The sequence below is a fragment of the Hypanus sabinus genome, chromosome 13 (assembly GCF_030144855.1).
Source record: "Hypanus sabinus isolate sHypSab1 chromosome 13, sHypSab1.hap1, whole genome shotgun sequence".
NCBI classification, from domain to species: Eukaryota; Metazoa; Chordata; class Chondrichthyes; order Myliobatiformes; family Dasyatidae; genus Hypanus; species Hypanus sabinus.
Window position 1 is genome coordinate 103427186 of NC_082718.1, and position 15510 is coordinate 103442695.

General features: G+C 41.3%; 1 protein-coding gene across 1 annotated transcript in view; it reads left to right on the forward strand.

Moving 5' to 3' along the window:
* Nucleotides 1–9733, forward strand: part of srrm4 (serine/arginine repetitive matrix 4) — a 332914-nt gene extending 323181 nt beyond the window's left edge. Inside the window, exons 10-13 of the mRNA XM_059986941.1 lie at nucleotides 729–959; nucleotides 4088–4198; nucleotides 6619–6759; nucleotides 9460–9733. Of these exons, the coding sequence (XP_059842924.1) occupies nucleotides 729–959; nucleotides 4088–4198; nucleotides 6619–6759; nucleotides 9460–9733 (757 nt within the window). The remainder of the gene's footprint in view (nucleotides 1–728; nucleotides 960–4087; nucleotides 4199–6618; nucleotides 6760–9459) is intronic.
* The last annotated feature ends 5777 nt before the right edge of the window (nucleotides 9734–15510 follow it).

Sequence of the window (15510 nt, forward strand, 5' to 3'; positions counted from 1 at the left end):
GTCATAGCTCATCACTACTTGTCACTTATCAGTCCATGCCTGAAGCTGTTGGCAGCTTGTCCCCTGCAGACATGAACTGCCTCATTTTTTAAGGAATTGTAAATAGATTTGAACAGTGCACAATCATCAAACATCTTTAAACGTCCTATGATAGAAGGAAGGTCACTGATGAAGCCACAGAAAATGACTGGGCCCTGAAACACTCCTGCGGGTATGTTTTGTGGAAAAGATGATTGGCCTCCAAAACCACAAGTTTTTTTATTTAATGCTGGATATGACGCTATCGTGTTGAGAGTTTTACCCTACACCAAAATTAAGGCTTCGCGAGTTTGTATTTACCCAGCTGCGGCCTTTAACATTAACTGCTGTCATTCTCATTTAGCTATAAAGGCATTTTTTTTAGGATAAGACCCACTAATGTCAGGAATTAAGTGTATCAATGTTGGTGAGGAAATTAATTAATTCATCCTTGATAGGACTGACCAGTGACCTTACCCTTTTCTTTATGGAGAGTCAACATATTGCTGGTATTCCTGGTGTTGTGTTTGAAGGACATTTCTTCATGAGGTAAAGTGATAGGTTTGAGTTCTGGTCTTTAGAAGAAGTGTCCTTGATGGGCTATTTTGTCTTCTGTTTTTATTATTTTCCAGTTGTTTATGGAAGTCAAGAAATTATAGTGGTGCCTTGTCCATTCAAATTTACACCAGTATCATTCTCATTCATTACAGGGAAATATCTTCCCCACACAACTGGCCAACAACCTCTGAGAAAAAGAAAAGTCCTTCCCCTTCACCAACCTGGAGTTCAACTGGGAGATATCGCTCAAGAAGTGAATCCCCGAGCAGCAGAGGGCGGGGCAGGAGCTCCCGCAGCTACAGCTGTTCTTCCGGCTCCCGCTCTCCCGAGTACAAGTCAACCACAAAATATTCCAGAAGCAGATCACACTCTTCAGGGAAAAGGTTTGTCCAAGAAGCCACTGAGGGTGAACAGATGAGATTGCCTTGAATGGAACTGGAAATTTAGACAGTTATCAGTGCTAACACACTCAGCTGTAACTCTGATGGTTCAGATTACATCCCAATGTCTTGAACACATAAACCAAGTGGTACTTCAAGGGAAGAGGTGCTAACTGTTGGAGATACACAGAAAGAGGCACCAAAGTGGAGATATGATGTGTCATTACAGAAAGAACAGGGGAATTCATCATGCCTTTCCAGTGCTTAGACCTCATCCCCCTAATCTGAAGGAAAGTTGTTTTAAATATGCTATCCATGGGGAATTCTTTTCAATCTCCCTGATGCCTACATGGGTTTCCTTCAGATTCTCTGGTTGCTTCACACATCCCAAAGTTATTCAGGACACTTTGTAAATAGGTCAGTGTGTGTGATTACAGACACACACACCGTATGTATGACACACAAGTGTATGGGTGAGTGGTAGAATCGGGCAGAAGTTATTGAGTGTGGAGAGTAAACTTGGATTTATGTAAATGGATAGAGACTCAATAGGCTAAGGATGTGCTGTGCCACAATGATTCTATGATACCTTTGGGCAGATCTTTCACTTTCAAAGGTCTGCCACCTTGTAAACACCTTAGTTAGTCCCTTCAAAACTTGGAACTGGAGGTCGGTGCAGCCTTCTACACTGGTTCTGTTCCTGCCCAGGACTGGCAGTCCTGTGACACATGTACTGCACCAGTGCCCTTCTCAGGGGTAAGGCACATCTTAAGCTTCCCCAGCACTTCATCCAGGAAACCTGGATGGTTTATGAAAAGAAGCTCCACTGAAACCAAAACAGGAGCACAAAGCCAAGCAGGCATTTTCATTTGATTTAATTCAGGTCAATTAAAAGTATTTATTCAGCTTTTAGAATTGTTTTAAAACACTGTACATCTATCAAACAATTTTAATTGTGATAAATAGTAATTTTACTGCCTTTTCATATTGCCCACTGTGTTTGTGAATATCTGTGTCATCTATAAACATTCAAACTCAAACAGAGCATTAACTGATAAAACTGTGCCGGAGGGAACACTATTCTGAGAAGTCTTAGGCTACATTGGACTTAATAATGAGGCCATTGTCCCAAAGGAAGACCACACCCAAGAGCATATTTGAAGAAGGAACGTCAATTTGGATGAACTGTCAGAGACCTTGGGCCAGTCAATATAAAACCCAGCCCTTACTGCACTAGCCTAATCATAATCTCTTTACAAAGTTCTGAGGAGCATTCATAACATATTCCACGAGTTTTATGTGGAACTGTGTAATGTTCTTTAAGATTCCCTCAATACCAGCAGTATTCCGTAAAAGACAGTGAATGCTTTAAGCAGAGGATCTTTGCTCTCATGCTGTGGAACTGTTCATAATTAAGTGATAAGAAGTGTAAGAGAGGAAATCGTGTCTTACCCAATCAATTGTATAATACTCTTTCTGCTCCATCAGCACAGCGATTATCTTGTCATTCAGTTATACAGTTAGATTCTGATCAAGCTGCCTCACTGAACTAGTCCTATTTGCCTGCATTTGGACCATATCCCTCTAACTTTTTCCCATCCATGAACCTGTCCAAGCAGTAAAATTGTACCTACCCTTGCCACTTTCTCTGGCAGCTTGTTCCATATACCCACCAAACCCTTTGTGAAAGAGTTGCCCCTCATGTCCCCTTTAAATCTTTTCCCTATCATCTTAAACCTAAGCCCTCTGGTTTTACATCTTCCTTTTCAGGAAGGAAAAGACTGATGTCATTCACCTTACCTATGCTCCACAAGAATTTATAAACCCCCATATGGTCACCCCGTCAGCATCCTTTGTCCCAGGGAAACATGCTGAGTCTATGCAGTCTCTCCTTAAACCTCAAACACACAGTATTCCAGGTGGGGTGTCGTCAATATCTAATGCATTCATTCAGGGGATATGGATATTACTGGCACTACCAGCAATGATTGTACTCCTATAGTTCCCTTATCGGTTAGCAGTCAGCTGGGAATCTGAGACATTAATGGGTCTGAAGATCTTTGTAGGTCAGACTAGGTAAGATCAGCAAACTTCCTTCCCTGAAGGACTTTAACAGACCATTTGGTTGTTTATGACAGACTAGTAGTTTATAGGCTATTGTTACTAAGACAAGTCTTTTTTTTTAAATTTCAGATTTCTTCAGTTATTATACTAGAAATCCTTGAGTTCTGCTCAGTCAAAGGTCCATAACTCTTGGCAGCTAATAGGATTTGTAGGCAGCCTTTGGTCTTGTGCCCACTTCCTTCCATTCCACTTCGAGATCCTCCGTAAATTCTACCACAGAAGGTGGCTAAAGGTGAACAGTTGGGCAGTTGGGAAGGGAATACATTCCTTCTGCTTCTGACACTAAGCTTGAATGCTTCTGAATGTGGGGGTTCTTGATGCTCTTCTCAATGCTCTCTCTTAATTTTGAGATAGTGTGCAGATTACATTTTTTTTGAGGAGGGTTACAGAACTTCCTTGAATTGTTTACTTCAGCCCTCTGGAAATTTGCCATGACAAAGTTGCTTTGGGGTTCTAGGGTTGGGCTTCTGAATGAAAGGCTCCACCCATCAAGGCAGGCTGTCTATAATTGGAGCTGTATTGGCTTTGGACCTGTGATTCCCTTTGCTTAGAACAGTTATTGCTGTTTAGGCTCAGGAGAGAGGGCAGGGATTTAAATGTGACTGCTTTGGGAGGAAAATATTAAACTTTCCCATGATACACAAATGCGTATCCCCATGTGTATTGAATATTAGGGCTCCCATCCTATCATTTTTTCTCCCCACCTACATCACTATGGCTTTAGCTAGTGACTCATCGATAAAAGTATGCGTTCCCTCGGGTCTCTTCTGAATGACTCTGCAAATCTGCTAACTGCGTTGTAGTGCTGGATATTGTAACACATACAGGACATCAGTTTCAGTCCCTGGGTGTAGTTGACCGGAATCATTTCATCAACTTAAATTTCAAATTGAGATGTTGCAGTGTGTTTGAAACACAGGTCACGTTAAAATTTGATAACTGTAGTTAGACATAACGCACAGTATCCTGGACCAAGAATCGAGGGCTGTTACTTTGTGCTTTTCCAGGTCTTCTTCACGCTCTCTGAGTTATTCACCTCGGTCTAGGAGGAGAAGCCCAGGAAGCAGTAGCTCCCGATCGCGACACAGCCCAAGCTATTCAAGATACAGCCCAGAGAGGTAATGAAGTAAAGGGTTGCTTTATGGGTCTGACCTCACTGTGCACAGCTTTACGTAACAAGGGAGTGTGTGGGGAATGGAGTTTGTCAGTGTGCTAATGGTCTCCCCATCATCTTCTCCAAACACCTGATGTGCATCTGATCATATTATGTTCTCTCCAAACATAGAATGCAGGTGTGTGGAAATTTGAATTGCCGGTTACAACTTTTTTCTGCAGAAAAGCAATGGGCTCTGGACCTTTGTGATTTTGTAAGTTATGTGATAGGCAAAAGTTTAAGGCAAAAATCTACTTTTAATTCACATCAAATAATTGTTAACAATTATTGAGTCTATATCACTAAATGAAGATTACATAGTCAGAAGAGGACAAATGCCAGAGTGGATTGGAACTGTCAGATTTTGCATGGTGGATCTATATATCATTTCAATCCCTTATTAAGAAATAAACATCAATATTTAATTAGAGAAACTTCTTTTGAACCTGTTGCACAAGTAGTACAGTTAACATCACTACCAAACTCCTCAACACCAATTAACCCCTCAGTAACATCTGGTAATCCACACAACACCCTCTACACCATTGTCATAACCATTTCAGCTTCCAGTAATTTCAATTAACCCAAGAATGAACATACCAGTGCAATGGGGCCTGGGGCTCTTCAGGCTCACTGTGGATTTTTATTATTCACAAGCCAATTGCTGTTCTGACTGAAGTTGTAAAATGCCATTGTTAATGCCGGGCATGAAGCAATATTGTGTACTCATTATTGCTAAACTGTGTTGTATCTCATTTTAAATGCTACACATTCCATAATCAAATGTGGGCCACTGTCAATAGCTATCTGAGTGCATATATTCCTGTGCAGTCATTTCAATTCTCCATTTCACAAGACAGGTTCTCTATTTTTTAGGTGCCCGGTTATAAACCACCGCAGCTCCAGACAGCACTTAGGAAAACTGTATAGGGAGAATAGTACCAGCAAAGCACCCTGACCACCCTGCTTCATGTTCATGCGGGGGAAAAAAATAAATCTAATCTGAACGACCAATCATTAACACAGGAGTATAGCAACAGTCGGACAATAATTTGCCTGTTCCCTTCACCCTAGTAATTGTCATGCATGAGTTTCTTTAAAGATAGCAATCAGTCATTATCAATTAATCTACACCCTGGCCCAGAAATACAGTGAGAAATCTCCCATTAGGGGAGTTTGAGAGGCATCACATTGCCAACATGTTCTGCCCTCTGTACAATTCAGTATGTCTCAGGTATTGTATCTCCAGCATGGCTTTCCAAAGGAATTCTATCTAACGTATTATTCCAACCACAGGGTTTTTAGCTCAGAGGGAATACTTGAATCTCTTATGCAAACTTCACACAAATATAATGGTTCAGTTATATATTCCTGTACAAAGACCAAGGCTAAAATTGCCATTTCATTTTCATCTCCCACCTTAATCAATTTTTTTTTCAATTTGTCTTTTCAAATCCCATTTCACTTTGTGTTATGTTTACGATCTTTAGCAACTTCCCTTCACTGCCTTTGCACTTTTGATCTTGCTGGTATGCGGATTCAACTGAAGAATCTGACCTGAAGGTTTAGGGTAACTATCTTTCTCATTCAGTCACAGAACAAGCTGTGAAGGATTTCCTATTGCAAGGAAATGTTTGAATCAGCCTTTAATAATCTACCCTAATACCTTAATTATCATTACAATGTATTATTGTCATATGTGCCCAGATGAAGTGAGAAGCTTTTGCTTAAGTGCTATCCATGCATAAGTACATCAACACACAAAATACTGGGGCAATTCAACAGGTCAGGCAGCATCTATGGAGAGGAATAAACAGGCAATGTTTCAGGCTGAGACCGTTCATCAGTTCTCATCTTCCTCCAGCATTTTTGTGTGCGTTACTCTGGATTTACTGCATCTGCAGGATCTCTTGTGTTTATAGGTACATCCAAGTATTACCAAAGAATAAAAAGCAGAATGCAAAATATATTGCTCCAGGTAGAGAGGAGTTGCAATGGAGTGCAAGGACCACAGTGAGAGGTCAAACTAGGGGGTCAAGAGTTCATCTTTTAGCATTTGAGAGGACTCTCCAAGATAACTGTGGGATAGAAGCTGTTCTTGAGCCCAGTGATACAATCTTTCATATCTTGTGTTTCACCAACCTGGATAAAGGCAAGGGCAATCTTAATGGAATATCACATAGTTTAATTCACTGAAGCAAACAAAATACACCTGGTGAGAGAAGTAAGACTTCACTCCTAGAAAACCCTAGCAAAAGATTCAGGTGATTAAACGTAGATGATAGAGATCCTTGTACATGTCTGTTAGGGAAAAGGAAAAGGGTCCATTTGTTTTGTGCTTCAGTTTTGTTTTAGAAATTAACACTTTAATCTGTACTTGGATAGGGACCACGATCGAGGCCGGGACAGTAAAAAGTATAGCTCACGAGAGAGGGAGTCCAGGCGACGCCGGTCTCGGTCCTACTCTCCAATGAGGAAGCGCAGACGAGATTCTCCAAGTCACCTGGAACCTCGGCGCATCACCAGGTTAGTGAAAAGTCACTGCTGTATCTCTCGCCATGTACTTGTCTGGACAGCTTTTGACTTTTGCTAATGTGCCTGCCTCGGCCATTATTTCGGGGAGTTCATTCCAAATACAGACCGCATGAAGAAAGTGCCTCTGATGTCTCCTTTAAATCTCTTGTTCATGCTCTCCTGCTTTCAGTATCCCCTCTCTGGTTATGTGCTTTAACCTTGTCTACAGTATGCCCCTCAATGCCCCTCATGATCTCTATCAGGTCACTCCTAAATCTCCTACTTTCCTGGAAATAATGTCATAGTTTACACACCCTTTCCTTGTAACCCAGGCCCCCAAGTCCAGGCAACAGCCTGGTAAATATTTCTGCATTCCTCCAGTGCATCTTTCCTATAACTGTCACAAGGACGTGGTTGAGGACACAGGCACTGAAGCAGAGTTGTTAGGCGTTCGCACCACTGCAAACGGGGAGCCAGTATCTTGGAGAGACTTTATACAGAGATATGGTTCACATGGAGAATCCAGGAGACGATGCAGAATTTAGAACTAACAGTCCTAAATAACCATGAAACAAGGTTACTCATACAAGAGTTGTTCAACGAGCTGGCAGTTCCTTGTTGTGATTCCAGGGTTTTTATCCCGCAGTTACTGATGGGAAGCAGGTGTGTGTAATTTGCTGAACTGGGAACGATTGGAAATCAGGCAAGGGGATTAGGGCCCAATTAATGCGGAATTGCCAGATGGGTCGATGACAATAACAGGGTGACCAAAACTGTACACAATACTCCATGTGCAGCTTCACTAATGTCTGCAACATACAGTAACTTCCAAGTTCCTATATTCAGTGCCCTGAATAATGAAATCCAACATGCCAAATGCATTCTTCACCATTCTATCTACCTGTGATGCTATTGTGTCATTCATTAGACCAGTGTTATCATTTTCTTGCCCCTCTCTAATGCTCAGCCCAGCAACTTTTGGATGTTTCCTCAGTGACTCCAACATCATTCTCTTACTCATCCATCATGGCAACTTCTTCCATCCATTAATTGACTTTTAACTGAAGAAGTCCTTCTTGGCATCTCTCCTAACCCTACTCATATCAGCCTTTACTCCGCATCCTCTTTTCCTGCTAGACCAGCAACCATGAGGAACCATGCAGTTAATAGCAGTTAAATATGTCACACAGTTGAGTGGTGGGATGTAGACTGCATTAACAGTTGACCAGATTGGTTGCGGTTGGCAGTAGACTAAAATGGGTTTCATTTCTAATCAAGTCAATATTACCATCACAGTCGAGTAAACCAGTTTTCCAACCCCAAACTAATTTCCTAGGTTGCTCACATAGATAATTATAAATCACAGTTGAAATTATAGCAATCGTGTAGTGTAACTTCTTGGCTGAAGTCCCACACGGAGAGTGTATCATCAACTTCAGCAGTCTTAACGTACCATAACGAGTGCTATTGTGAGGGTGGGAAAGCAATCCCGTAAGAAATCACAGGCAGAATTACAAGCACGGCAGATGTGGCAGGATTTGCAAGCTGTTACTTCCTATGAGAAACCTAACAGCATAAGTGGCCGTGATGTTTCACTCCCTGAAGAGACCAATGTCTCTACTGCACACTTTGAAAGGGAGAATAACATTAAATCTGTGTGAGTCCTCACAGGATTGATGGACAGACAGCTAGACCTGGAAACAGGAGAGTGGCAATGAAATGAGGAGATGGACGAAGTTGGCAACATGGGTTTTCAACCTAATTCAAAATGTGTTGCTAATTGCATAGAAGATTGACATAGAGCATAGAAGAGTATAGCAAAGGAACAGGTCCTTTGGCCCACAATGTTGTGCCAAACTAATTAAGTTAATGACACCTAATTAAACTAATCCCTTCTGCTGGCTCAAGGTCCATATCCACCTATTCTCTGCATATTCATCTGCCTTCTAAAAGCATCTTAAATGCCTTTAATCTATCTGCCTCCACCACCACCTGTACCATTATATACCAGGCACCCCCCACTCCCTGCATAAAAGGTTCGACCCACACGTGTTCTTTGAATTTCATCCCCACCCCGCCTTAAATGGATGTCCACTAGTATTAGGCATTTCGACCCTGGGATAAAGATACTGGCTGTCTGTCTGTCTATGCCTTTCATAACTTTATAAACCTATTCAGTCTCTCCTCAGCCTCTGCCACTGCAGAGAAAAAGCCCATGTGTCCTCGTAGCACGTTCTCTCATCAAGGCAGCATCTGAGCAAGCCTCTATCGCAGTGTCTCCAAAACTCCACATCCTTCCGCGAATGTGGTGACCAGAACTGAATTCAGTGCTCCAGATGTGGCCTAAACAGAGTTTTATAAAGTTGCAAAATAATTCCCTTATTCTGGAACTCAATGTCAATAAAGGCCATACACGTCCTTTACTACCCTTTAAACTTGTGAGGCCTCTTTCAGGGTAATGATTTGACAAGAAACGTTGGGCAAAACATACAGAATGAAGTTTGCCAACAATTGGAGAACATGTCTGATTCTCACGCTGATTAAAGGCAATAAAGGTGATTATCAATTGGGGTATATGAGTGGATTTGTGTCATGAACCAATTCCAAGTTTGTGTCTTGTCTACGCTAACAAATGACACTTATCTTTGACAGCTATCAATGTATTATTTATCAACAAGTATAAGAAATACAATCTCTGTTTGTGTTTATCAGTGCTCGAAAACGGCCCATTCCATACTACAGACCCAGCCCCTCATCTTCCAGCAGCATCAGCAGCTACTCCTCCTGGTACAGCAGCCGAAGCCGGAGCCGGAGCCGGAGCAGGAGCCGGATTCACAGCCGGAGCCGCACCCGGAGCCGGAGTTACTCCAGCCGGAGCCGGACCCGCAGCCGCAGCCGGTCTCGGAGCTCGGCAAGGGGGAGCAGCAGCCGCAGCAGGAGCAAGAGTTATGATTCAGCGGGCAGCTATGAAAGCTTGAGGCGTTGAGCTGCACTTCCCTCAGTACTACACCCCCTCCCACACCCCCACACACACGATGTTTTCCTGCCCGCTACTTGCAGGTTGACCTCAATGTTACTTTGGTCTCACAATGTTTAATTGACAAATGGAATCTAATGCGTGTGAATATGTCGCTGAGCAACTAGACAGAAAGACAAACAGGCTCACGTTTCTCCAAACTCATCTCCCGCTTTAAAGGCGAAGTGAAACCCTCAAGCATTTTCATGTTCTTTGTTTCCGACAGCAGGTCTGAAACAGAAGCAACAGGTCCAGCTTGTAGCAGTAAAGTGCTTTCTCGATTGTTTTCTGATCGACTTGCTGCTGAGGGGCTTTCTGAGCTTGGGTGAGGTCCAGCCCCCACGAGGCAAAGACTGGATACCAAGTCAGAATAGCAGCGGTTCCAACAGGAAGCCGTGTCGACTCAGCAGGTGCACGGTAGCTATTTTCAGAGGGTATTTAGGCGAGCTCACTGATAAATATGAATCACATTATAGGTAAGCACAGCAGATGCTCCCCATCTCTTACAGTAATGTCATGTGCACTCATTTATACTGGAATTAGAATAATCAGCGTTCAAGATGGCGCTGTTGACATAAGGGACATTTTGCGGGTGGGTCACAGTCTACAAGTTGGGCTAAATCATGAAGATGCAGGGCATATGTGGCGTTGTTTATATCAGGATTCTGCTGGCTTGTTCTACTCCAGCAGAAAGCAGCCTCAGCTCTTAACAAAGGGATACATTTCAAACGCAAGGCATAAAACCCTCTGAAGACCAGCCTAGTTTTTCACGTTTGTTTAATAATCTCTACTGGCCACTGATAAAATGTCAGCAAGGCAAATAGAACACCTGTTCAAAGAAAGTCTATCATAACAAGCCTAAGCATCAAGTCCTCATGCAGAATACTGAGATGGATAATCTCCAAGCACATGGTATTCATTTTTTATCCTTGGTTGTTAGCAGGAGATAAAATATAAATACTTTCTCCTGGATATTTTCTCAGAGAGATATAAAATATTCTCTAGAAAATTCCTTGTGTTGCATTTGAATTGTCCAGCCTATTTTTTATTCATTATCGGCTAATCTATGTTGACAGGCCAAAACTGTAACCTGCAGTGCAGTGTGCCAGCAAGGTTTCAAGCAATGAGCAGGAAGACTCAGTAAATCAACATAGAATATCAAGTTTGGAGCAAGAAATAAACTGTTGGAGGAACTAAGTGGGTTGGGCAGCTTCTATGGAGACAAAACAATGGTCAGCTTTTTGGGTCCAGAACCTCAATCAGGACTCAGTGCAAGATCGCGACACAAAATACTAACCATCCCTTTGCCTTCGCAGATACTGCCTGAGTTCCTCCAGCTATGTATTTGTTGCAGTCTCTTGTCTCCCCCAGTATCAGGGTTGGCCTTAGAAAGCCTGCAGCCATCAGAACAAGAGTTGACAGGACTCTTCGGTGTTGGATTCTGGAGGAAGATTAACCTAGAATGAAAAATAGTCATTGATTCATCAACTGGAAGGAACCTGGAATTGCAGTGAAAACTGAACTAGTTTGATCTGGAATCTAAAGCATCCTTATCCTGAATATAGTTAATTCAGAAACTAAATAGCATGAACTTCAACTCCACAACAGACTGTGTTTATCATAGCAGCCTCTCCAAAATCTAAGGGTAATTTCTTGCTCCAGGATGTCTTGAGAAAATCGAATGTGTCCTACACTAAGTTGAACATGTTGCTCAAACGCCGCAGCCATCTGCCGCAGTAGTATATAGAAATGTTTCACTGCAGCAGAGTGAAGTACATATTAAGGAATCAGCACTGGGATCTTCCTCGGGGGGCAGAGTGAAGTGATGTATATTTCTACCTGAACTGGAAGTCCTAGGTGCTCATTCTGTGCGCCTGAGGTGTTTCAGTTATTAGCACAAAACATTCCTCAACCCCTAAAGGCATAATCACCTGAAAGAACAACTCTGGTAACATGCCAACGAGTAAAAATAAGCTTATCTTGCTGAACATTATTTAAGAATGACCCAGATGACTTGTAGTAAGTTATTGATAGAGTTTTAGATTAACTGCTTGATTTGCACTCCAATCCTATTTATTTCAAATATTTCACATTTTAAGAAATACAGTATACCAAACTCTTGATCAATTGTATTTTCACTATGCACTGTAAATATATTGATAAAGGTCAATACTGCACCCATTTATTTAATATTTATTTGCCCTATTTATTGAACTTATTTATATGATGTAGGCCACAGAGCCTGTACTTAAGGAACTTCTGTGTGTAGTGTAAAAAATTCCCATTGCTTTTCTTTTATAAGCCATCACTTCCAAGATTTTGTGAAACTGTGTTTGTGAAGAAGAGCCTGTAATCAGAATTTTTCTTTTAGCAAAGGATCTAGGTGATATGAACTTCCCAATGATAAATTGTAACAGCCAAAAAAAAATCGCATTGGTTAATGTTCAGTATTATCAATTGTAGCTAGATTAATCAGTCACATATAACAACAACAGATGTGTTTGTATTTGTTAGAATGCCCTCAACCCAAATAGTTTTTTTTAATGTCTTAGAACAAATGATACAGGAAGAGCAAAGTTGAACAGGGCGCACATTTGTTCAATAATGTCAGTTGGTATCTGATTCTTCTGTCTCCTCTTGCACTGGAGTTGAAGTTTTCTCTAAATATTCCTGTACCAGCTCTTTTAATCTTTCTGTGAAAATAAGATATATTCTTCATGACATTAGTCTTCCTAATGCATTTAATTTGTGAGCTTGTAAAACAAAAAAAAATTCTAAAAATAAACATCCTGACTTGAATTTGAGGTTTGCTTTCCACTGGTGATGTTTTGCTGTCACATAGTTTCCCCATTTGTCTTGGTACAGGTGGTCTCAGCTTTCAAATGCCCACTGGTGTTGTAAGTACAAGCAAGCACTTACGAAGCTTCTGGTACGTACTGTGGGGCTACAGACGTCTTCAGCCATGGGGAACTCAGCTGGCATCCATACTTCCAGCTTACAAACAAGTTCATGGGAACAGAGCCCTGCCCGTATAAATAACTTATCATTAGACATAGACTACTACTATCAGGAATGCTTCTGAGCTGTGTGAGTCAGTGGTAACACTGCCAGCTGGGTCAGGAACTGTTGGTTCCAGGCTCCCTCCTGACACTGTAGCACATGATGACCCTGTTGCAGTACTGAAGGTGTCAGATGAGATCTTAACTCAAAGCATGGTCTCTGCTAACCTATCCCAACACAGTTACTCACTTTAGGCATATTCAGTCACTAGTGTAATATCATCGTTTAATATGTCAAAGAAATGTATAACTAGAAACACAATGTTACAATCTACAATGACCTCTGGCCAAACTTAACTCATAAAAATTATCCTATAATAAAAATGAAGACATGAGCACCAACACTATAGTTTACATTCCAGAGTAAGGAATGTTCCCAGTTAAGACAGCACAGAGAAGAGTTTGACGTGAGTGCATTAAATAAGCTGATGGACACGGCATTGATTGAAATTTCCACCCTGATGTGCTGTGAAATGGAGTTTCCAAGTTGAAATAGCACAGGTTCCAATCTTCCATGGAGTTTTTCAGACTCCTCATGACATTGTCGTCATTATTGATTGTATGTTGATATTGGAGGCAAAAGAAGGTTAAATTAATGAACTCAGCATTAAACTGTGCTGATACAGGGTATTCACTGAAGAGACTGACCATCCCTCTGTCCCCACAGATACTTCCTGACTCATTGTTCCTCCTGCCATTTGCTTTGGTTCCAGATTAGATCATGTACAATCTGTAGTGCCTCTGTCTGATGGTTCAGTCCCAATGGAGGACTTGTTTCAGAAACAATATGAATTTAAAATCCAATACTGTCTGAAGATAAGAAACAGTGAGAATATATTCCAACAGCAGCAACGGCAATAACAGCAATAGCAACAACAAAGTCCCGAAGAAGGGTTTTGGTCTAGGCCCGAAACAACAACTGTTTGTTCATTTCCATAGATGGCTTCCGACCTGCTGAATTCCTCCAGCATTTTGTGTGTATTGCTTACGATCTCCACCATCTGCAGAATCTCTCATGTTTATGAATAGCAACAATAATTTGCACATAGTGAAAATGTTTCATGTTTTCAAACATTAGAAACAATGCCAAGGGGATGTTCAGATAGGTAACACAAGTACTTTCAAAGTGGTAGATATAAAGATACCTTAAGGAGGAAAGTAGAGCTAGGGAGAGATGGGGGGGAGGGAGGGAGGGAGAGAGAATGAAAGGGGGGAGAGAGAGGGAGAGAGAGAGGGAGGGGGAGAGAGGGAGAGGGAGGGGGAGAGAGGGAAAGGGAGGGAGGGAGAGAGAGAGAGGTGGGTACTGAAACAGATATAGTGGGAGACAGAAAGGAATGGAGAGACAGAGGAGGCAAATATAAAGGTAAAGGAAAGAGAGGGAGAGTTTCGGGAGGGAATTCCCAGTCATGGTGCTTAAAGTCTCAGTCATCAATTGCACAGCAATTACATTGGAAAACATGCAAAATTGTGGGAGGTTATGGATCTTGAGCTAGAGAGTTGCAAACCTGTTCCTCAACGGTCCTGCAAAATCCTCTTTGTAATTTTTCAGCCAATCTCTCAAAACAGCAAAAAATAGATTGTTTGCACTTTTAACATTTTCCTGAAAGTCATGATAATATTAATGATATTAATTGTGTTGCACATTAAAAACAATTAATTATTAAAGCAGCTTCTCACCACTGTGAATTGTTTTAGACAGTTATTTCTGGACATTAGTGAAATCCAATGACCAACTATCGTAAGAAAACTCAAGTCATAGAAATAACTCATAATGGATATAATTTGATTATGAGAAAATTGAAGTAAAAGCAAAGATAGCTGGAGATAGAAGGTGAGATCTGCAGGTTGAAAGAGACTGACATTCACTTAGCACACATTCTATTATCCTTGTTGTCACAGGATACGCTGATAAGGGAGAGGCCAGCTTATCACAAAAATCCATTTCCATTAGTTATCTGGACGGCTCAGACAGAGCATGAGAGGAAGTAAAGCTTTGGGAACAGCAGTTACAGAGTCATTTGTTTTATGGTATAGAGTGTTAAAATTTACAAGCTGTCTTCCTTATAGACTGTGATCCCAAAATGCTATTTGTTTTAAAATACACAAGAGGTCATCCGAGAAAGATTAATATTTCCTATTTTATACTCTGAATAGCGAAACTCTCAAAAGTGTAATTCTCCCCCTGCCAGTGTTTTACCCACTTGCGATTGAGATAGGTTTTTAAGCACACATTAAGTAAAAGTTGGTTATAAGAAATTTTCATTCATAGGAATGAACAGAACAAAAATTAATTTTTTGTGAGAACCGTTTTTACTGTATGCTACTTCACAGTTTGTCTGGGCGACATGGTAATGCAGCAGTTAGTGTAACACTATTGTAGTGCCAGCTGTCACTGATCAGGGTTCTAGTCTCATCGCTGCCTGTAAGAAGTTTGTACGTTTTCCTCATGACCATGTTGGTTTCCTCTGGACACTCCAGTTTCTTCCCAAGTTCGAAAAAGATGTTAAATTATTTCCTTTCCCCTCTCTGTGATTTGTCAGCTAACATACTGTCCTTACTCGAGAAAGCAAGTGGGGTACTCTGCAGAAAAACCTCCACCATTTGGGTGCTAAGTTAAGATGTGGAAAAGTTAATGCTCTTCCCATGAAATGACACCACAAGTCCACCCAATGCAATAGGCAAACTGTT